Source organism: Eumetopias jubatus, unplaced genomic scaffold (genome assembly GCF_037043125.1).
Source record: "Eumetopias jubatus isolate StellerSeaLion01/CBP00866 unplaced genomic scaffold, mEumJub1_p1.0 scaffold_6, whole genome shotgun sequence".
NCBI lineage: Eukaryota > Metazoa > Chordata > Mammalia > Carnivora > Otariidae > Eumetopias > Eumetopias jubatus.
Genome location: NW_028274812.1, coordinates 132952580 through 132975877, shown reverse-complemented (window position 1 = coordinate 132975877; position 23298 = coordinate 132952580). Strand labels below are relative to the sequence as shown.

Here is a 23298-nt window from a genome sequence, read left to right as displayed (position 1 = left end):
ATTCTGGATTGGGCCCCCAGGGAGCCCTGCAGTCTTTAGGTGGCTGAAGGATTTGTGAAGAGCCATTTCTGCATCACATGATGAGAGCCACGGAACAGGATGAAAGAAAAATGTATCCATCAAAGACAAGAGACAACCAAATCCCTCATTCCAGTGATTTCTAAGGCCTGCCACATTACTACCCTTAGTTTCAATGTAACATCCCAGCTTCCTTTTAATAAAATTCCTTTTTATGTAAACTAGTTCAGGGAAGTCTTCTGTTACTTAGAGCTGAAAGAGTGGACTCCAAAATGTGGGGATGTCACCTTGAGGATCATCCTCGGTATGCAAACATTCTGTAATGCAAAATATCTGCCATCTGTACTAGTATTCACTCTCTATCAAGTGTAAAAGAAAGGTCAATAAAACAGTCATGAAATAAAGAGAACAAAAATGGGTGAATAAAAACATATTTATCCTAACATCATTGCATATATACACTGCTGATGGGAATGTAAAATGGTGTAGTTGCTATGGAGAAGTACAGTGGCTCCTCAAAAACTTTGAAAAAGAACTACCATATGATCCAGCAATTCCACTTCTACATATATAGCCAAAAGAATTAAAAGCAGGATCACAAAGAGCTATCTGCACACCCATGCTCTTAGCAGCATTATTCACAATAGCCAAGAAAGGGAAGCAGCTTGAGTGTCCACCAACGGATGAACGAATGAGCAAACTGCGGATGGCACACCCAATGGAATATTATTCAGCTTAAAAAAGGAAAGAAACCCGGGGACATCTATGACAGGGCTGAACCGTGAGGACTTTATACTGAGTAGAGGAAGCCAGTCACAGAACGATAAATACTGTACGATTCCATTCACATGAGGTGTACCTAAAGCAGTCCAATTCACAGAGAGAACACAGAATGATGGTTGCCAGGGGCTTGGGGGAGAGGGAAATGGGTGCAGAACTGCAGTTCCTCAAGACTAAAAAGATGTGAAGATCTGTTATAAAACAAAGTGAAGGTACTTAGCACTACTGCACTATACCCTTAAAATAGTTACGATGGAAAATTTTATGTGTTTTTTTAACCACACTAAAAAAATAAACTTTTTAAAGTATGGATATAAATTTCAAAGATAATTATTTTAAGTCATGACCATAAACAAGAAACAAGCAAAAGACTTGTGAAGTGGGGTGTCTGTGTGGCTCAGCCGGTTAGGCGCCCCACTCTCGATGTCTGCTCAGGTCATGCTCTCAGGGTCCTGGGATGGGGGCCCCACGTCTGGCTCCATGTTCGGCGGGGAGTCTGCTCACCCTTCTCCCCCTGCTCCCCAACCCTCTCTCCAATAAATAAATAAATAAATGAACTCTTAAAAAAAACTCATGAAGGAAGGAAGGTGTGGATAGAAGGTAAATACTAGGGGTCTCTGGGGCAATGGAACTATTCTCTAGTTTGACTGTAGTGGCGGATACTTATACGAGTGACAAAACTGTACAGAAATAAATACAAATACACATAAATTAGTACATATATACAAGTAATACTGGTGAAATCTGAATAAGACTGGTGGATCAATGTCAGTATCATGGTTTTGATATTACACTGTGGTTTTCCAAGATGTCTTCATTGGGTAAACTGGGTAAAGGGTACGTGGGTTCCCTCCACATTATTTCTTACAAATGCATGTGAATCTACAATCATCTCAAAGTAAAAAGTTTATTTTTTTTAAAAAGGGAGGATACACAGAAAACAGATTTAAAAAATAAAATCATTTTCAGCCTGCCAAATTCTTAAGAATTAACACTTAGACTGGACGCAGTTAATGTGAAATCATTTGAAGGAAGGGACATTGGGTATATTTTCCAATGTGTGCTGAAGGACCACGCATGCTTCTCAATGGCATAAGAGACAGGTGCTGGTCATTAAGGAAAAGGAGACAAAGCTTGCCTTTTAAGGTTTTTCTCTTCCAGCTTTCAGCAGAATGTTTTCATGCTGTCACTCCCAAACAAATAGCTTCAATTTATAATAAATGCATTAAGGACAAAAAAGCTTAACCTGCTCAGAAGATATTTCTATTTTAAAAGATGTAATTTTTCAAGGGGGGAATATAAGGGAATAATAATATGGAGGCATTTTCATCAAGGGAGCTCTGAGATAAGAAAGGCTCCATAGCAACAGGCACATACTCAATCATCTGCCTCGTATCCCAGGCCCACTTCTGATAGCTTACCAATCTACCCCAGAAAGCACTTTTCTTTGTTGTCCTTGAAATACAAATAGAGTGAAAAAATTCTTGACTATATTTAAGACTATGAGTGAGGGATTATTTGACATTATAAGTAATGGTGTTTGCTTAGTGAATACATAGTTATTGGCCTCAACAATAACTCTGCTTGAGCATTTGGAAATGTAAATTTTAAGTTTAATGTTTTATAAGGCCCCAAGATATCAAAGAATTATACAACTAAAATAAAACCTCAAATAGTCCTCTAGTGACCAGGCCAGAGTTATCCCTTAAGCAGACTGAGCACAAACTACCTAAACTCAAATTTATTTTCATATTTCTTTTTTAAAAAATCATATTATTTATCTTAGAAAAAATTGAACTCTGCTAAGAATATCTATAGCTAACTTAGGTTTCACGTTATCATTATGATTGTGAATTACCTGATGGATACGCACAACCTGGTCCGTGGGCAGGGCCTCTGAAGATCTTGATCTGCTCTGCATGACAAAGTCTGTCTTAGGCCCTGCTCACTACTGGCAAACACAGGAAACCTACCCGGTTAGTTCAGGTGAAGAGAACTGCAGGACCCTAAGAGCAGAGCAGGAACAGATGTCCAGGAGCCCTAGAGGAAGGACAGGTGCTAAGAGGACAGGCATGGAATACCAGCTCTTCTTCAACTGTCTAGGCCATACAGTTAATGTGGACATCCACAGGCCCAGGGGTCCCTGTCCACCCCACAGCCCACCTAATCCAAGCTTCCAGCAATTGAGCAACAGTGAAAGGAAGACAGGCCAGAGGGAGACTTTGCTAGTGCTAAACAAGATGCAAAATAAAATTTAAAAAATACAATGCATGAAACAGAAAACTCTGAAGCCTGCCATCCACACACTCGCCTTAATTCACTGGAAGGAAATATTCCTTTTTCCTGGGCACATCTCATAATGTCCTCTGGTTATTTTTCCCTATTCAAGGCTGTCCATAATCTTCATTCTAAACAAATTTTGCCTGGATTGTTGCACCGGAGAACTGTGATGTGTCCCGGCCTCCAAACAATACTAGAAATAGCCTTGCTCCCAATCTGTATCTCTCATCAGCTCCCGTTGCCAAGTTGCTCAAAAATTATCTTCTGTGCTTTTGTTTTTAATCCTTGGACAAAATTATTTATGAGAAATGGTTTTCTCTAGTTGTCTAAAATGTATTAAATGAGTAAAAACAAGTCAAAGAATGGTACATACTGTACGATCCTATTTGCTTAAAAATATGTTTGTTTATGTACAGAAAAATGCACAAACAGAAAACTTGTCAATGGCTATTTTTTAAAGATAAGAGATGGGTGATATTATTTTATACATTCTTTACTTTTTATTTTTCAGCACCTGCCTGAAAAATGTATTTTTTTAATTTTGCTGCAAACATAGTCTTTAAAAAGTAGTTTTTCGTTCTAAAATTCATCAAAGAAGATGCTCTACTAGGCCAAAGGTTCTCAACCCAGACAGCTCACAAGAATTACCCTAAACTAAAGCAATCTCTGGAGGTGGGATCTAAACAACATTTTTGTCAACTCTACCAAATAACTACAACATGCCATAGAAATAGAAATCACTACTCTAGGCTAAAGTTACATAAGAGATACTTACTAAAAAATCCAAAAGTCATAAAAACAACAAAACCGTCTCATTAGACAAACACTAAATGTATTTTTTAATCCTCTAGAGAATATCTCACGCTTCTAATAAAATAATTAACAGATACTGAACGCTTACTGTGCGCTCAATATAATCTAAGCCTCAAGCTGAAAATACCATGCCAGTAAGACCATATGTTGAAGCTGTTCATGATTTCTACCTTCTTTATAGAAATGGTCCGCGTTGTATGTTTAAATAGTCTGTGTTCGCATTAGATTATCTCAAGCTTTGGTCTCATTCCAGCAAATCTAAAGTGTGGAAATCACTCCCCTTAGTTTCCAACATCAATGACTTCTCAGTTTGGGGATGCGTCTCACGTACGTGGCTTATTAGACTCTTGGAAAGATGATGCACTTATAAATTGGAAAAGTCCCCTAGATCAGAGGTCAGCAAAGTAGGGTCCATGAGCTGTAGCTGGCCCACCACCGGTTTCTGTATATATAGTATGTGAGCTAAGAATGGTTTCTGCATTTTGAAGTGGTTGAAAATCAAAAGAACAATACTTCATGACACATCAAAATTACACAGAATTTGAATTTCAGTGCCCATAAAGTTTTACTGAAACATAGTCATACTCATCCAGACTGTCTATGGCTACTTTCATGCTATAAAAGCAAAGCTAAGTAGTTAATGACAGAGATCATATGACCTGCATAGCTGAAAATATTTACTGTAGCACTTTAATTAATTTAACATAGTACTTCTATATATTAGCAAGAGCTGACACTTTGAGTGTTTAGTTAATGATACTTCAATGGCATATATTCTAATACCTCAGGTTCTTCAGAGCACAGTATGTAGCTGATGTTATGGGGAACAGAGGCTTAAACAAGGACAATGTCAAGAAAGGTCCCAAGAGGATTCACTGTCACATATGAATTTTTAAAAATAAGTTTAATTTAACCAAATGATAAACATATTGGAGATGGAATGAGGGTAAAGAAAATAGGAAAAACAATTCACTGTCAAGAAATAAAGCAATTAATAGAACCAAACTCAGGAATGACCCAGACTTTACAACAACCAGACAGGGACTTTAAAATTACTGTAATTTACATGTTAAAGGCTCTCGTGGAAAAGGTGGAAAACTCACATGAACAGATGGGGAATTTTAGCAGAAAAATGGAAATTCCAAGTAAAATTCAAATGGAAATGCTAGAAATTTTTTTAAAAGTTAACAACAAAAACCATAATATCTGAGATAAAAAAATTCCTTTAATGGTCTCACCAACAGACCTGATACAGTTAAGCAAAGAATCAGTAAATTTAAAGAAGGACCAAAAGAAATTATTCAAACTAAAATATGAGAGAAAAAAAGAACAGGACAAAAGGAGGAGGGTACGGGGAAAAAGGAATCACCCACTTAAGAGCTATGGAACAATTTCAAATGGTTTAACATACACGTAATTGGAGTCTCAGAAGGAGAAGAAAAAGAGAATGGAGAAGAAAAATATTTGAAGGGATAGTGGCCGAAAGTTTTCTAAAAATAATGAAAGATATCAAACCACAAATCTAAGACTCCCAGAGAATCTCAAGCAAGATAAAGACTTCCCAAAATAACCAAAACACAAGAAAATAAAAAGCCACACACACGTATCTAGATACATCATAGTGAAATGACTAAAAATCAAAGATAAAGGGAAAATACTAAAAGTAGTAAGAGAGGGGAAAATCACTTTACATATAGAGGAACAAAGATAAAAAATATAGCAAACTTCTCATCAGAACCTATCAAACGAGAAAACAATACAGTGACAGTTTTTTAAAGACTGAACGCGGCGGGTGGGGGGGGGGACACTTGTAAAGCCAGAAATCTATATTCCAGAGAAATAGCTTTCAAAACTGAAGGTGAAATGAAGACTTTTTTCAGAAAGAAGAAAAGCTGGGAGAACTAATTGCCGGTGGACCTACAAGACATACTAAAGGAAGCTCTTCAGACAGAAGGAATAAGATATTAGATAAAAGCTTAACTCTATACGAAGAAATGAACAAAAAAGAAAGTTAAAATGAAGGTAAATGTGAAGGACATTTTTTCTTATTTTTAATCATTCTTATCGGTAGTATTAACCAGATTTAAAAATAAGTTGCTGTGTTTGTCCACTTGAAACCTCATTTAACATAGAAGTTGAAGCTACTGTAAATAATAGCTGTCTGCTTCTGCTTAGAGAGAGCAAGAACACTAGTTTTTAACTTTAATGGTGATACTTTCAAGGGTTGCCTTAATTCACTGCCTTTCTCAAAGCTTATGGCAACACTTATTACCCACTTACACTAAATTACCCTTTTGCCAGCTAATTATATAATTTCAAACTGTAAATTACAGTGCTTATCATTGAGTAGTAAAAGAAATTTCTTTAAAAACCAAGTTTTTTTTAATTTAAAACAATCAGAATATCACTGCTTTAAAGAAATCAGGTTAAGGCTATTTAAAATAGTTCAAAAACTGTTCTATATTCAAGCCATAGTACTGTCTTCCTAAAAGATGTCATTCAACTTGTTCTTCCTCATAACTGATTAACTACTCAGTTACAAAAGTATAAGAATTAAATGCCAAAATCTGAATCTATTATGAAATTATAACAGCATTATACAATGGTTTCAATGTTATTACTTGTATGCCCTCAAGTATCTTAAATAATACATGTCATACTAAAAAAAAAAAGTCAGTAACAACATGTTTGTTTGAATCAGTCACTGATCTAAAAAATCTTGTCAGCAATTGATAAAATGTTTTACAATCTCATGACATAGTATTTCCAAGGGATATTGACACTGAACAGTGAAAAAAGGAATTTTGTACATCAATGAGCATAACGTACAAGGAAATTCTGGATGTAACAAATTCCTAAAGTTAAATCTAAATACAGGACTAAATGAATGACAGATCAGAAAGTGAAAGCACAACCAAGAAAATTTAGCAAGTAATACACATGCATGGTCAGAACTGTTGCTCCTCAGTAATCCTGAGGAAGCAGTTACACCACACACGGATAAACAAGACAAAATTAAACAAAGACATCATTTCAGATACTGAATCCAGAGTTTCCTAAACCAAGTTTTAAGAAGGCCCAATCTTTAAGAGCTATTAAATGCTGTTGAGAGAACAAAGATTTTCTAGGTCTTAGGCCTCACCTTACGAATCAGCCTATTAAGTCTGAAGAAGCACCACTTAAGAAAATTTCTTAAAGATTAAAGAGTAAACTTTTAATTTTTACATGCATTGGTAAGCATTTTTCTTAACTCATAGTTAACTAAACTTTTCTCTCGGAACTTTCTGATTTCTAAATCAGCTTTCCCTTAACATCAACATGAGAACGGCTAGCATCAGACTGTATTCCACATGAGGAACCCGAGCCTGGGAAACCATGTGGCTTGTCTAACGTGCGACCAGTTAGTCGCAGTCAAGGATAAAACTCAGTTTCCTGACCCATAAATTTAAGGATCCTATTGCTTTTTTAGACTCTTTATTTGCATACAAAAATCTGAACAGAATCCAAATTATTCTGGAGGGGAAAATTCGAATGACTGCACATTATCTAAGTGTTTACATAAATATTGCTAATGTTAAATTTTCCCATATACTTCAGATCTAATGTAGCTAAGCCATACTGAATTTTTAAAATATGATCATTTAATAGGAATTATTCTCTATAGCTAATAGTTCATATAAAGACAACGCTAAAATACTAAAAATATTAAAATAATATTAATAACTAATATTAAAAGATAGTCACTTTTTTAAAACTGGGTTTGAGCATCCTCCGGGAAATGAGTTGTTTATATTGAAAACGTAATAAGTCTTTAGTTATACCAAATTCCCTATATTAATTTGCTTTATATATATCACAATATAGCTACAAATTGATCACAAAAAACAATTTTTTAAAAATCGGGTGTTCCCTCCAGTCAGAATGGCTAAAATTAACAAGTCAGGAAATGACAGATGTTGGAGGGGATGTGGAGAAAGGGGAACCCTCCTACACTGTTGGTGGGAATGCAAGCTGGTGCAACCCCTCTGGAAAACAGTATGGAGGTTCCTCAAGTTGAAAATAGAGCTACCATACGATCCAGCAATTGCACTACTGGGTATTTACCCCAAAGATACAAATGTAGGGACCCGAAGGGGTACGTGCACCCCAATGTTTATAGCAGCAATGTCCACAATAGCCAAACTGTGGAAAGAGCCAAGATGTCCATCGACAGATGAATGGATAAAGAAGATGTGTTATATATACACAATGGCATATTATGCAGCCATCAAAAGGAATGAGATCTTGCCATTTGCAACGACGTGGATGGAACTGGAGGGTGTTATGCTGAGTGAAATAAGTCAATCAGAGAAAGACAAGTATCATATGACCTCACTGATATGAGGAAATCTTAATCTCAGGAAACAAACTGAGGGTTGCTGGAGTGGTGGGGGGTGGGAGGGATGGGGTGGCTGGGTGATAGACATTGGGGAGGGTATGTGCTATGGTGAGCGCTGTGAATTGTGCAAGACTGTTGAATCACAGATCTGTACCTCTGAAACAAATAATGCAACATATGTTAAGAAAAAAGAAAAAGAAGAAGCTAGCAGGAGGGGAAGAATGAAGGGGAGTAAGTCGGAGGGGGAGACGAACCATGAGAGACGATGGGACTCTGAAAAACAAACTGAGGGTTCTAGAGGGGAGGAGGGTGGGGGGATGGGTTAGCCTGGTGATGGGCATTAAAGAGGGCACATTCTGCATGGAGCACTGGGTGTTATGCACAAACAATGAATCATGGAACACTACATCAAGAACTAATGATGTAATGTATGGTGATTAACATAACAATAAAAAATTTTTTTAAAAAATCGGGTGTTCCCAATCCTTGAGCTCTCAATAACAAAATCACCCAGAAGAACTAGCTAAAAATGTAGCTTCTTAGACCCTGTTCTCAAAAATCCTAATTCCATAAATACGGACTGGGACCCTGGATCTGTACCTTTAACCCAACCCAGGTGATGCTGATATGCAGCAAAGTTCAGAAACTACGTTGGATTAAAGTAATTCACGGTAGGGAATGGGAGAGGGGAGGAATTTTATCATGAAAATCCAGTTCCACGACACTGATAATCGGGAGTAGTATACAGGTATCCCCTGCTTTTCAAAAGCTCCTATTATACCACTTCACTCTTACAAAAAGTCCTCCTAGATTATATGCCAAGATTTATAAGGACACATGCGACTGGACCCAGGTAAAAGTTTGGTTCTTCCTACTTGTATGAAGTTTGGTGAAAAATCTTTTTTTCTCCCAAGTTTAATCTACTCAGCTAAGGTTACTGGAATTTGATAGTCTAATGAGACATTTTTCAAATGTTTCCACTGCCATCGTTTATTCTATGATTAACTTTTATTGCTAAAATACTTAGCCACTAAAAGCACAATTAGCCTATCATACCTGATATAATCACATACATTTAATAAAGCAGTAAGTTACTTGGCCATTTCAATTATAGGAAAAGAGATGCATGCTAAATGCTTTGCACAGTATCCGGCATGCAGTAAATATTCAATGAACATAACTATTTTAGAATTTTGGTATTTATTTAAATTTCTCATCGGATACTATGGTCAATTCAACATGCTATACTCTCGGGGCTCTCTTCTTACATCTGACTTTTTTTTAATTGAAGTATAGTTGACACATAATGTGACGTTAGTTTCAGGTACACAACATAGTGATTGGACAAGTCTATACACTGTACTATGCTCACAAGTGTAGCTACCATCTGTCTCCATACAAGGCTATTACAATACCATTGGCTATATACCCTATTCTATACCTTTTATCTGGGTAACTTACTCATTCGATAACCAGAGGCCTGTATTTCTCAATCCCCTTTACGTATTTTGCTCATGCCTCCATCTCCCTCCCCTCTGGCAACCATCAGATTGTTCTCTGTATTTATGGGTCTGTTTCTGCTTTTTATTTGTTGGTTTGTTTTGGTTTAGGTTCATATATAAGCATCCTCATATGGTATTTGTCTTTCTCTGACTTATTTGTCTGACTTACTACAGTCAGTATAATATCCTCTAGGTCCATCCGTGTTGTCACAAATGGCAAGATCTCATCCTTTTTTTTATGGCTAATATTACATTGTACATATATAACACATCTCTATTCATTCATCAATCCATTGTAAATAATGCTGCAATAACAATAGGGCTGCATGTATCTTTTGGAATTAAGTGTTTTCATTTTCTTTGGGTAAATACCCAGCAGTAGAATCACTAGATCATATGGTATTTCTATTTTTATTTTTTGAGGAAGCTTCATACTGTTTTCCACAGTGGCTGCACCAGTTTGCATCACTACCAACAGTGCATGGGGTTCCTTTTTATTCACATCTTCACCAACGCTTATTATTTCTTGTGGTTTTGAATCTAGCCAGTCTGACAGATATAGGTGATATGTCATTGTAGTTTTGACTCACATTTCCTTGCTGATGAGTGATGTTACGTATCTTCTCATGTGTCTGTTGGCCATCCATAGGTGTTTCTTGGGAAACCGTCTATTTAGGTCCTCTGCCCATTTTTTAATTGGATTATTCTTTGTGTGTGTGTGTGTGTTATTTACATTCCTTAGATATTTTGGATATTAATCCCTTATCAGATATATCATTTGCAAATATCTTCTCCCACTCAATAGGTTGCCTTTGCGTTTTGTTGATGGGATTCCTTCCCTGCACAGAAGCTTTTTATTTTGCTCTAGTCCCAACAGTTTAATTTTGCTTTTGTTTCCCCTGCCCAAGGAGACCAATCTAGAAAAATGCTGCTATGGCCAATGTCAAAAAGATTACTGCCTCTGTCTTCTCCAGGCGTTTTGCAGTTTACATCTAACTATTCTTAAGCCCAACTTCCTTCCCTGGTTTCAGTGCCTCCTCCCCATCCCTGACTCACCCTTCCTCTTCTGTTTAGGCTTCCCTTCTACAAGACAAACACCTCTAGTTATTTTAACTTCTCTTCATGAATTACCTTACTTTTCTGGTCGTTCCTTTCAATCACCAAAAGAAACAAAGGTAAGTTTATATTAAGAGTCTATTAGAGCATCAAAATTACAGCTTACACAGTCCTAAGACTTATCCAGAAATTGCTTTAGGTTTAAGAAATGTCAGCTAGACCTCAGACTTGCTATTGCCAGAGGATATGGATGAATCATATGGATGCATGATTCAAAGATAACGAGATGGGGATTAATAAAAACCTGTAGATGACAATTCTGGTTTTAGAAAAACTACCGTAGCTTCATTCTCAGTAAGATATACAGGCAAAACTTCCATAAAGTGAAAGCCTATAATAGAGTACAAATCATACCAGCACTAGTTAGTTGGCTCTGTACCACAAAAGAGTAAGAAATTTTTCACCTGTATTTCAAAAAAACCTCCTATAATAGAGGAGGTTTAGAAAGGTTAGAAAGAACTTAACCCACTGGGAAGCTGGGAAACAGGGTACCCCAGAAAGCTGCACACTTGCTTGGGAGCATACTGAAGGAAGGTGCTGGCTCTCCCAGTGTGAGGGTGGACAATTCCAACTATGTACAGTGGATGCAAACTTCCCCTCACCTTTTTTTTTTTTTTGCTGACAATCAACACTAACACTAAAGTAGCTTAGCAACTATAAAGTCTAAAAAGGAACTATAATAGTGTGTGTATAACATAAAAATAAGCACATATATATTTTATACACACAGACATCTGACCTTCATTCACGTTTGAATTCCCAGCTTCTCAATGTCTATACCAACAGTCAAGAGGGGCACTTGCCCCACATTTGCGACTGACACTGAGAAAGGAGATGAGCCTGAGGCCATCCTGTGCCTTTCCTTCCCAAGGACCAATTACCCCTTCCCGAGTACCAGCCTCACTCCTGTGTTTACCCACAGGTTTAAGGATCCTGCCTTTTTCTAAGTAAAAAATTCTTCTCTAAATTCTTTGCAACCAAATTTGGGTCAGAACACAAAATTGGGAGCCAAAGTAGTTGAAGAAAATAAAAGTAAAGCAAAGGAATATATTTCACTGTAGATTTTTTTTAAGTCAAATTACCCATAAAACTGAAAGAGTACACGCATACTGACTGTAATTTGAGATTGGGGGAGGGGGGTTTAGAACACATGGAGAGAAAGAAAAACTATTTCAAAAAGAAAGGAAGGCATTTATCTCTACTTTAGTAAGCTGAAGAAGCGTATAACCTATACACCGTGAGTAATTTTGGAATCCTGTGAATTACACACTTTGGGCAGTAAAGATACAGAAGAGAACTTTAGCAATGGTGGTTAACCGAAGAGATAGAATCTCCAGGTACTAATCTGTTCTATATGGAATCCCTATACTACTGTCTTCAGGAAGGAGAAAAAATAAATAGCAGACCAAACTTGGTAGGATTTCTAAAACTACATATATAATAAATATGGATCACTAACTTTTACACAGGCAATGGCAAATTAAAATTTGGGGAAAGAATTATTATTCAATAATATCTTACATTTTCCAGTATCTTTTGTTTGCTGGACAAAAATTAGCTCCACTCACACGTTCTTAGGCTCATTGGGGCAAATAATGCTAGGCTATTCTTAAGTATCTTAAGATTTATCACCAGACATGCCTGAGTTAAGAATCTATGTGGAATAAAATGAAAGGCACAGAACTAAGCATCAGTCAACATCATCTCTAGGCCTGCCTCTGTCACTGAGTAACTGATCCCAGCCATGTTACTTTAATGAGTGACACATCAATATTTCTAAAATGAAGGAGTCAAACTATATAACTTCTAGTTCTAAACCCCGTCCTAATTTCTAGTTCTTATTTTTACTTTTTTGAAAATATATTTCTATCAAAGTAATACATACACAAGGCTGTTTCCTAAAGGTCAGTGTCTAAGGGGAAAAAAAAAAGTCAATATAAAAACTTCCCTGCTTCACCTTTGTTTGGGATAAAATACAAAGAAAAGAATAAGTAACACCTGTTATTTATGTTAGTGTAAAGAAAAAATAGAGATGAGAATACTTTCTCCTTTTGTTTAATTAACCAGAGTTCCTATTAACCAGATTTCTGCAAATCTTTCACACAGTCATTTCTTAAATCCAAATTAGTTTGGTTCTACACTATGCTCCTTTCTACCTGTTTCATTTCTAAGTTTATCATGATGACAAACATGTCTTCTGAGTTAATGTGTTATCATAATCTGGAAAAAGGTAATAATTTTTCACTTATTAGCTATCAGAGCTGAGCAAGTTATTTTTAGCTTCAATGTCTGAATCCATAAAGATAAACAATAATCTCTCTTAACATTATTGAAAAGATTAAATACATGAAGGCACAGTAACTAACACAGAAAAGTGCATTTAATAAGCATTTGTGTAGTTTAAAGGTATGACATCTATCCATAAAAGTTGCTTAAACAACTCATTCCCTAGGTAACAGCATATTCAATCCAACAGAGGTACCTGGAACCTAATGCAACTAGAACGTTTAATGCGAATGTTCAGTATTATTTCAGAAATAAACATGTACTGAGTATTTATATGTGCCAGGTAGAATAATGCCAGAATTCCAGAATTCCATGATTTTGACAATGACCCACCCTCCAAAAGCTCAGTCTAGAAGAGACAAATAATTATGTCATTAAACAATATAATAATAAAAGCATGTACATGGAGCAGAAGTAGCAGGGTGAGGCAAGTAACTCCTTCTGCCTAAAGAAAGGACGAGAAGAAGCAGGTGGCAAAGGGGAAAGGGTACTTGGCGGGCAAAGACAGGGGTTGAAAGCCTCACTCGGCCATTTACTAGCGATAGGATTTGGGGCAACTGACTTTGCCTCTCTTCTCTGCAATTCTACTTTGGAAAGTTATTCTTAAGATTAGAAATAATATATGCAAAATGCCTGAACATAGCAGGCACTCACGAAGTAAGTGGCGGTAGTCTTGTTTTAGGAGGGGTGTGTTTGTTTTGAATAGACCAAATTCTAAATGGCACTGTGGCAAGCATCTCTTGACTAACGGCCAAGCTACATATGGGATCACTAAGGTCACCAGCACGAGAAGGCCACAATGAACCACATCACATTAAATGTTACCACTTCCAGAACCCACTTTTTTAGAAGTGAGGTGATTCCTAACATGTGGTACACTCCCCTGCTGGTGAAGCATATTTCTAACCTACATCTTCCTCCTTTTCTACCCTGAAAACAGAATTTTGCATATTCAGGCTCATTATTTCCTAGAAGCGGTCCCCATGTTCCTTGTCCCACTTGAGGGACTAGCTTTGGATGGTCAGCATATCCTTTACGAAATGGCAAAGTCTGATAAACGACTGACGATTATTAAGATTATATTAAGAGATAATGAGAGCTAACCCTGGGTTGAAACCACTATTATCAACCTACTGATTGACTCACAGAACTGGAAGCCACTATAATGATTAGAATCCTAAAGTAAATATTTTAGAAATATTGTTAAATCTAGCCAAGTGTAAGTACATTTACACCACTTTATGGCTCCCCAAACTAATTTTCTCTAAATAAATGATGAGCTAAGCCAGTCCTTAACAAATACAAATATATATTAAGTTCTTACTTTTCACTTCACTCCTACAAACACTATTGATACAACATTTGAAATATGAATAGTGGATAAATACAAGCAAAGCCAGAAGTAAAATAACGTAGGCTATCTCCAAATTCAAGTGAATCATGAAACGGTCTTCATGTCAATGCATTTTTTTTAGAAATAAAAACATGTCCCTGACCCTCAACCATCATGTAAGGTCAGTTTGCTCCAAGTTAAATAACCACAGATTAAAAGTGAGGACACCACAAATCAATCCAGAATCTATGTTAATTTTATAGTTGCCACATTCAAGAAAATCAGTGTCTTTAAAGTCATTCTGTGGTAGAAAATTCCATAAAATTGGGGCGCCTGGGTGGCTCAGTCCTTAAGCGTCGGCCTTCGGCTCAGGTCATGATCCTTGGGTCCTGGGATCGAGCCCCACATTGGGTTCCCTGCTCTGCAGGAAGCTTGCTTCTCCCTCTCCCCCTCCCCCTGCTTGTGTTCCCTCTCTCGCTGTATCTCTGTCAAATAAAAAAATCTTAAAAAAATTCCATAAAATTTTTCTCTACAGATATCTGAACTCCATATCCAGATTTTATAATATATACATGTTACTATATTATAAATATTATATATTTATCATATATGTAATACACATGTGTATGTAATCTGTCAGGTTATATTTGTAAAATACTCTTCACACTTAACCAGTTTGACACAATGTATTTTAAATGTTCCTACCAAAATTAGCTTTATACGTTTGCAAGAATTAAAATCCTGTGTATGTTAAGTTTTTTCCCTGAGAAGCAGAGATTGACTCACCAAATTGCAATTGAATCTTTCTTCTAACCACTAATCTTTAGAGAGTATTTTTTAATTTCAGAAGTCAAAGTATAAGAATTTCCACATTAACATAGAAGTTTCTTCACAAACCAAACCTACAAATTCGATAAAAAATGAGTATTACTGCTCACTTTTACAACTAAAATTGAGGTTAATTATTATAATGTAGTTAAGTCCAATTCCCTCTTGACAGCCTTGACGAAGAAAGGAAATGCAAAAAAAAAAAAAAAAATCAAATGTCACAGAAGCGGCAGCTTGAGGCTAGAGGGAGAGACAGACAGACAAAAGGAAATAAGACACAGAAAATATATGGTTAAAGCTGAAATGCTTAGAATGCACTAGATCTTGGCCCAAGCCCCTGACCCACTATAACCTACTTCATTAGTCATCTAGAGCAACAATTTAACAGGTGAAGCAAACTAATCATTGTAAACAGAGAATTTAAGTCCTGCATTCGGTTTGAGATTTGCCAGAAAGAAAAGGATTTAAGCAGCAAGAAGCAGGGTGTGTGTGCGTGTCTGTGTGTGTGCGCGATTGGCGGGGGGGAGGTAAACCAACGCTAACTGTGCCCCAGTCTCAGCACTAACGCTATTCGGCACGTACTACACAAGGCACCGCCGTCGGGAGCCCTCCCCGCGCCAGGCAGGAGGCGGGGGTCGTGGGTTCTCCACCCGCGATCAGGACCCTCGGAGCGCCTGGGGAGTGGGTCGGGCGTCGGCGCCCGGGGGACCCGCGCGGAATGCACCCAGTTAACACCTTCCTGGCCAGGACCTGGGACCACCAGCCGGCCAGCGGGGCGCGCACGGGGTGGGACGGCAGGAGCACGGCCCCTCCTTTGGAGGGAGAAAGGAGGCAGGGGGAGGCACCGCATCCCCGTCCCCACCCCGGGCGCATCAATTACCCGTGAGGTTCCTCAGCACCGTCCCGTGGGCCCAGAGGCTCAGGACCTGCTGCACCGACAGGTTGATCATGGAGTGGTCGCCCCCCTCCGCCTTCATCTTCCCCGGGGGGCGCCCGCCGCCCTCTCCTCGGGCGCCGGGTGGCGGCGGCGGCTGCGAGGCTCCGGGGGCGGCGGCGGGTGCACGGCTCCTCCAGGCCGCCGCCGCCGCCGGGGAAGGCTGCGGGACGCCGGGCCGGGCGCTGCTGCTGCCGCCGACGGGCCTCCGGGGGGGGCAGCTCAGCGCGTCTCCCAGGCAGCCCCCTCCCCGCCGGGGAGACATTGAGGACGGCGGACGGGGGAGGGGTGGGGGCCGGGCGCTCTCCCTGCGCGGCCCCCGAGTAAGGACTCGGGGAGGAGGAGGCCGCTGCTGCTCCCTCTCAGGGGCAGCCCCGCGTCGCGGGGGCCGGGCACGCGACGAGGCCGAGGTCACGCAGGGAGGCCCCGGGTGATGGGCAGACGGCAGGTGCAGCCCCCGACGGGGCCCAGCTCATCGCCGCCCGAGGACGAGGAAACCCGGGACCCGGAGGAGGCTGCGGCAGCGGCCGCAGCGGCACCTGCCGCCAGCCTGCCCACCCTCCGGCCGCCGACACTCGAGGAACCGCCCCCTCCACCCGCGGCCGCCGGCGGGCCGCTAGTGCGCGCGCGCACGGGTCCCCACCTCCCCCGTCGTCCCCGGAGCCGCTGCGCATGCTCACTCTCCCCTTCCCCGCGACCCGCCGCCCTCCGACAGCCTGCCGGTCCCCAAAGCCCTCCTCCTTCCCCTCCCCGCGCGCGCGAGCTCGCGTGGCTGACGGCACCGAGCGTCGGCCCGCAGTGGGGCGGAGGGAGACGGGGCCTACGTCACTAGCGCCACCGCCCGGCCCCGCTGCTGATTGGGTGCCCCAACAGAGCCACCTCCACTCCCTCCCCGCCCCCAGACCCCGGGCGCGCGCCTGGTGGTGAGAGCTGGAGTCTTGCCCCGGGCGGAGCCGGGGACGGAGATGCTTGGAGCGCTCGCGTGACGGGCAGCCCTGACCCATCTTGTGGGGAGCGGGGGGTGCTCAAGCACGTGTGATGGATTCTGTCGCATTACAGATTTTTGGCCTCAAAATGCTTTTGATGAAGATGTTTCCGTGTAAGATTTTTTTTAAGGGCTTAAATATCTCAACATTTTGTATGTATTAATTTGCGGGTTTTTTTTTTTTTTAAGTGAGTCAGCTGATCTGGCTAGGTCACTACCTGCAGAATATATTTTTAAGCCGCTGAAACAGAAATAGACCCGCTTTAGCATTCATCCAGTCCTTCCCGCTTCAAGAACTTTGGCCTCCCGTGGCTCTAGCATCGGAAATCAACTATTGACACAGGGATCGGCAGGTGTCCTGAACGCCATCCCCCGGTCTAGCTCTCTCTTCGTTGCAATATTCTTTTTATCCAAATTGTGAAAACCTCCGTTATTTTTTTTCCCCCACGACTGAAACTATGTTAAACTAAACAGTATTAGCCCGAGGAGCTCTCTAAATTACAACTACAGCAAATTAAACTCCTCCTTGAAGCATGAAACCTTTTAACTTGAAAAATAAAAACTAATTTTTTTTTAAGATTTTATTTATTTTACAGAGAGAGAGCGCAAGTAGGCAGAGCAGCAGGCAGAGGGAGAGGGAGAAGTAGGCTCCCGCTGAGCAGGGAGCCCGATGTGGGGCTCGATCCCAGGACCCTGGGATCATGACCCGAGCCGAAGGCAGACGCTCAACGACTGAGCCACCCAGGCGCCCCTCCAGCCTTTTTCAACCCCTCTGCCTTCTGGAAAAGAAAATCTACAAAGAAAAGTTAAGAAGTTCATGTTTTAGCTAAATCACCAAGTATATTTGGCCAAAGCACAGAAGGATTGAATCACCTGTAAAACAGTGGTCTTGGTGACCACTTTAAAAATAATTTTATATGTATGTAATTGTCTGTTGTATATATGTATGTGTATCTGTTTGATATCACAACAAGGGAGAGGGCAATTTTTTCCTCAATAGGAATTGAGCCAAAACTCATAATGTAGAGTTCATCTTTTTCCTACAGTTTAGAAGTATTAGATCTTAAAGATTATACACTATCAGACTTAAAAGAGGCTTTAACATTTTTCTAATTCATTTTATTTTACAGGTAGAAAACTAATTCTGCAGAATTAAGTGATTGGACAGAGGTGACACCACTTGAGAGCCGTTTCTGAATTACTAGTCTATGAATTCTTTCTTGCAAATAACACTATCTTTCTCACCTCACTAATTAACTCCATAATTTAAGGTTCTGAATGGGGAAGTGCAGGTTACCTAATGACAGCATTAAGAGATTTAGCATTATTTGGTTAGTAGTATTAGAGAACGTGAGCACATCCGATGAAGGGTTTATAGCAACAGCTCCATTAAACTCTCACATCAGGAACTTTTAGTCAGTTTACATGGAATCAGTTGGGGTTCTTCTGGTTACACACACTATTATTTAAACCTGGTAGCATACATTTAAAACATTCAGGGCTTGGGGCAGTGCCAATACATGATATTCAATAAATATTAGCTGAATGAATAATTGAATGAACTTCATAGAAAAGTTGGCATTTTTCTTGTCTCGCATAATTTTTTAAAACTAAAGCTAAGCAATTTCAGGAAATGAGAAAGTAAGACACAGCAATGAAGCCTCAAGTTGATCTGCACTTTAATAACCGGACAATTTTTCCCCCTCCTTTTCAGTTCAACTTAATAAGCATTTTTTGGCACCTACTATCCCTAATATTCTATGTTAGGCATCATCACTAGAATTTGAAGATGAATAAGGTCCCTACTCTCTAGGCTAATGCATTGCATTTAATTTGTCTTTGCCTTGATAAAGCTAAAGATACTCAGTGTGTGGAAGCCTATATTCTTAAGAGAACTGAACATTTTCCCAATAGCCAGAGTTATAGAACTCCAAACTGAGTTAATGCAAATAGAAGCTGCATGCATAACTTCTTTCCTTGCAGATTTTTGATATTGAATTAATGTAGCAATCAAGGAATGGCTTAGTCACACTGCAGAAGTCAGGGAATGCCTCAGATGAATCCTAGAGGTGTCTTTCAATCTTGTGCTGTTGTGCCCAATTCACAAACAGTTCCTGGTTTATTTTTTACTTGCAAGTGGGGGACATCCACAACTCTTAGGCATCCTATTAATTGCCCAGAGAGGGCCCAGAAGAAAGCTTTCGAAATCAATTGAAATATAAAGTGATATTGATCCTTTGAGAAAAACATTAACTATTGAGAATTTTTTTCCCTTCACATTATTATCTTTTCTTGCTCTACAGGACTACAACGTAGAGTCACCTTGTTTAGGCAATCTAATTTCATCTTCTTGCACATTTCAGTGGTTCCAAACCCTGAGTGGTGGAGTAGGTTTAATAGACTGATTATCTGAAAAATATGGTTTGAACACTGGCTCCAACACTCACTAGCTTTAAAATGGGAATAATAACATTATCTCTCTCTTCAAATTTTTGGTGTCATTTAAAAAGAGTAATAATGAATGCAAGCTCCTTCATCATGTCAGGCCTTGTGTCAAATACTATAGATTTAATTTTCACAAGGATGAGTTAAAATTTCACACACTATTAAACTATTTTGTTTTCAAAATCCATACACAAAGCTGTCCAAAACGTCTTTGTACACATACACACACACACACACACACACACACACACACACACAAAGCGAGAGCACTGTTGGTTGTTTTCTGAAGAAAATAAGACTCAGTTGGAAGAAATGACAGAAGTAAGAAGAAGAAGGAGTCATATATATTATTCTAAGATAGCTATGGCCCTGAAATTTATATGTTGCAATGTTTCTCAGAACACCTATCACAGTTGAGAGACATTTCCATCACAGTAAATCAGAGAAACATTGCAGGTAGAGAGAGTACAGAGTATTTCCTTCTCTAAAAGCCACAATCCTAAAAACAATGTTGCAAAATGACATTGTGGAAATTCACATCCTAAATGTAGTCTACCTACTACAATTAGAATCATTCCACTTGGCCTACCTTGGGAATTTAAAAAGCTGAAATTTCTGGGACCAGGAAATACAAGGTGTGTCCTGTTGTATCTCCCCAGTAAGATACGGCACACTTAAGATGCCAAGCTACCATTACGGAGCTGCCCAGAAAAGGAAGAGCTTCTCCACGTTGGCAATGGAATATGACATCCATCCACAGTCATGAAGGGTTAGGGGCATGTTTGAGATGGAAGGACAGATAGATGCCTCCAGCTCCATTTTCCACCTCATTTTTGTGCCCTCTCTCCACCTGTGTATTCAAACCACCTTGTTTATTATCCCAAGTCTTAAAAAGAGAGAATACATAACGATACTTGGACTCTAAAAATTCATACTTTTAAGCCTAAATGTGAGCATAAGAACACTGCTAAAATCACATGCACACAAAATCCTGCATTTACAACATACAAGACTCAGTTTTCACCCTAAAAACCAGTGTCTACAAATTACCCTGCATTCACCCTGGTCATATTATACTTGGAAGGCCAAATATAATACATAAAATAGTCTGTTCACTGAACAGCACCTGTAGATTTGTGATACCTAATCTACACTGCATTCAGTTGTTAAATTATTTCACTGTTGAGCTAAACATCAGCAAACCTTGTATGCCAAGAACAAAATGGTGAAAATGGTATTTCATCGTATTTTAATTAACGTTTTTCTGATTGTGAGTGAGGTTACACATTTTTTCATCATGTGTATAGGAACATTTGGATTACCTTTTCTAGGGACTTTTACCCATTTTTCTTTTGGGTATTTTATCTTTTTAAAAATTACATATAAGAGCTTTTAGATATTTAACAAATGCAGCATTTGTGATATGCATTGCATTTATCTTTTTCATAAGGTTTGTCCATTGCCTTTTAATTTTTTTTTAAAGATTTTATTTATTTATTTGAGAGAGAGAATGAGAGAGAGCACGAGAGGGAAGAGGGTCAGAGGGAGAGGCAGACTCCCCGCTGAGCAGGGACCCCGATGCGGGACTCGATCCCGGGACTCCAGGATCATGACCTGAGCCGAAGGCAGTCGCTTAACCAACTGAGCCACCCAGGCGCCCCATTGCCTTTTAATTTTAATAAAATCCTTTTGTCATACAGAAATTTCTGATATTTACGTTGTCAGGCTTTCCTTTTATGGCATCTGAGTCTTCAGCCATGCTTTAGAAAGTCTTCCTCTCTCTCAGATTTGATTTTTTTTAATTTTTTTTCAGATTTGATTTTTAAAGTCTCTTATAAGTTTTCTAAATAGTTTATGAGTGTTTTTGTTTACAACTTTGGTCCACTTGGAATTTTTTTAATGTAAGCAGTTTGGTAGAGATCCAATTTTTTTTCCAGATGGCCACTCAGTTGTCCCAAAACATTTATTGAATAATCCATCATTTTCCCACCTAAATGCCTAAAATATCTAAGCACCTAAAATGCCAGCTATTTCATGTTCAAAATTCTTTATATACTTGGATACTTTGTATAATACTTGGATACTTTATATACTTGGATCTATTTTCAGGCTTTCATTTCTGTTCCATCTATCTGTCTCTTCATGTGTCAGTATTACACTATCTTTATTTTAACCGTAGAATATGCTTTAATATTTAAATTCCCCCTTGTTTGTTCTTCATTTTCAATTTTTTTTCAGATTAATCTTGAATGGGTATTATCCTAGAGGAACTTTAAAATCAGCTTAATTCTAAAAACATTGTTGGTTATATTTTTAGTGAAATCATGTTAAATTTATAAATAAATTTAGGGGAAATTGAGAAATCTTCCTCTCTTATTTTAAGAATTTTGATTTTGAAAAGTTGGTGAATATGTCTGTTTAACATCTGTAGATATGACCATGTGATTCTTCCTTTGGTTCTCCATACATGGTGAATTATATTAATATATTTCCTAATGCATTCTCTTTGAATACTTAAAATAATGCCACTTGGTCATGATCTCTTATTCTTTTAATGTGCTACTCAATTTTGTATCTTAATTTTTTTAAAGATTTTATTTATTTATTTGTCAGAGAGAGCACAATCAGGGGGAGTGGCAGGCAGAGGGAGAAGCAGGTTCCTTGCTGAGCAAGGAGCCCGATGCGGGGCTCAATCCCACAACCCTGTAATCATGACCTGAGCTGAAGGCGGATGCTTAACCAACTGAGTCACCCAGGCGTCCTTGTATCTTAATTTTTTATTAGAATTGTGCCATTGAGGGCGCCTGGCTGGCTCAGTCAGTATACCATGTGACTCTTGATTACGGGGTTGTAAGTTCAAGTCCCACATTGGGTGTAGAGATTACTTAAAAATAAAATCTTCAAAGAAGGCGGCGGGCGCCTGGGTTGCTCCATCGGTTAGACATCCAACTGTTGATTTTGGTTCAGGTCATGATCTCAGGATCATGAGATCAAGCCCTACATCGGGCTCTGCACTGGGTGTGGAGTTTAAGATTCTCTCCCTCTCCCTCTGCTACTCAACCCCCACTCCTGTGCTCTTTCTCTCTCTCTCTCTAAAAAATTAAAAAATAAAAAAACTTTAAAAATTGGAAAAAAAAGAATTGTGCCATTAATATTACAAGTGAGATTGATCTGCAGTTCTCTGTTTAGAGATATGTTTAATTTAGGGTTTTTTTCCTAATTAATTTTGTTTTGGCTTTATATAAAATAATTAGAAGCTGTCCTTATTTGGGTATCTCTCGTCCTTAAATGTTTGGAGGACTTCAACTGTAAAACTGCTGTTGATGCTTTGGGGAAGCAGTTCTTTGTCAACTTTTTCTATTTAATATTTTTTTCCCTGTGGCAATCAATCCATTTGGATATATTTTTCTCTTCTTGATTCCTTCTTATAATTTTTTATCATTCTGACCTATTTTTAGCTCTCTGACACCATTTTAAAAAATAATTTTCATTGTTAACCAATGCCTCCTGTAATTCTTTTAACTTCTCCAACACATTGCTTATTTTTTGAATTTACACATTCCCTTGTTTTATCTTAATTATATTTGCTGATCATTTTAT

The 23298-nt window shown here is 39.0% G+C and overlaps 1 protein-coding gene across 2 annotated transcripts in view; it reads right to left on the bottom strand.

Moving 5' to 3' along the window:
- The window catches only part of TMEM170B (transmembrane protein 170B), a 35008-nt gene extending 18155 nt beyond the window's left edge, over positions 1-16853 (bottom strand). For both annotated transcript variants that reach the window (XM_028107441.2, XM_028107442.1), the window contains exon 1: positions 16215-16853. In XM_028107441.2, the coding sequence (XP_027963242.1) occupies positions 16215-16533 (319 nt within the window). In that variant the 5' untranslated portion in view covers positions 16534-16853. The remainder of the gene's footprint in view (positions 1-16214) is intronic.
- Between the last annotated feature and the right edge of the window lie 6445 nt (positions 16854-23298).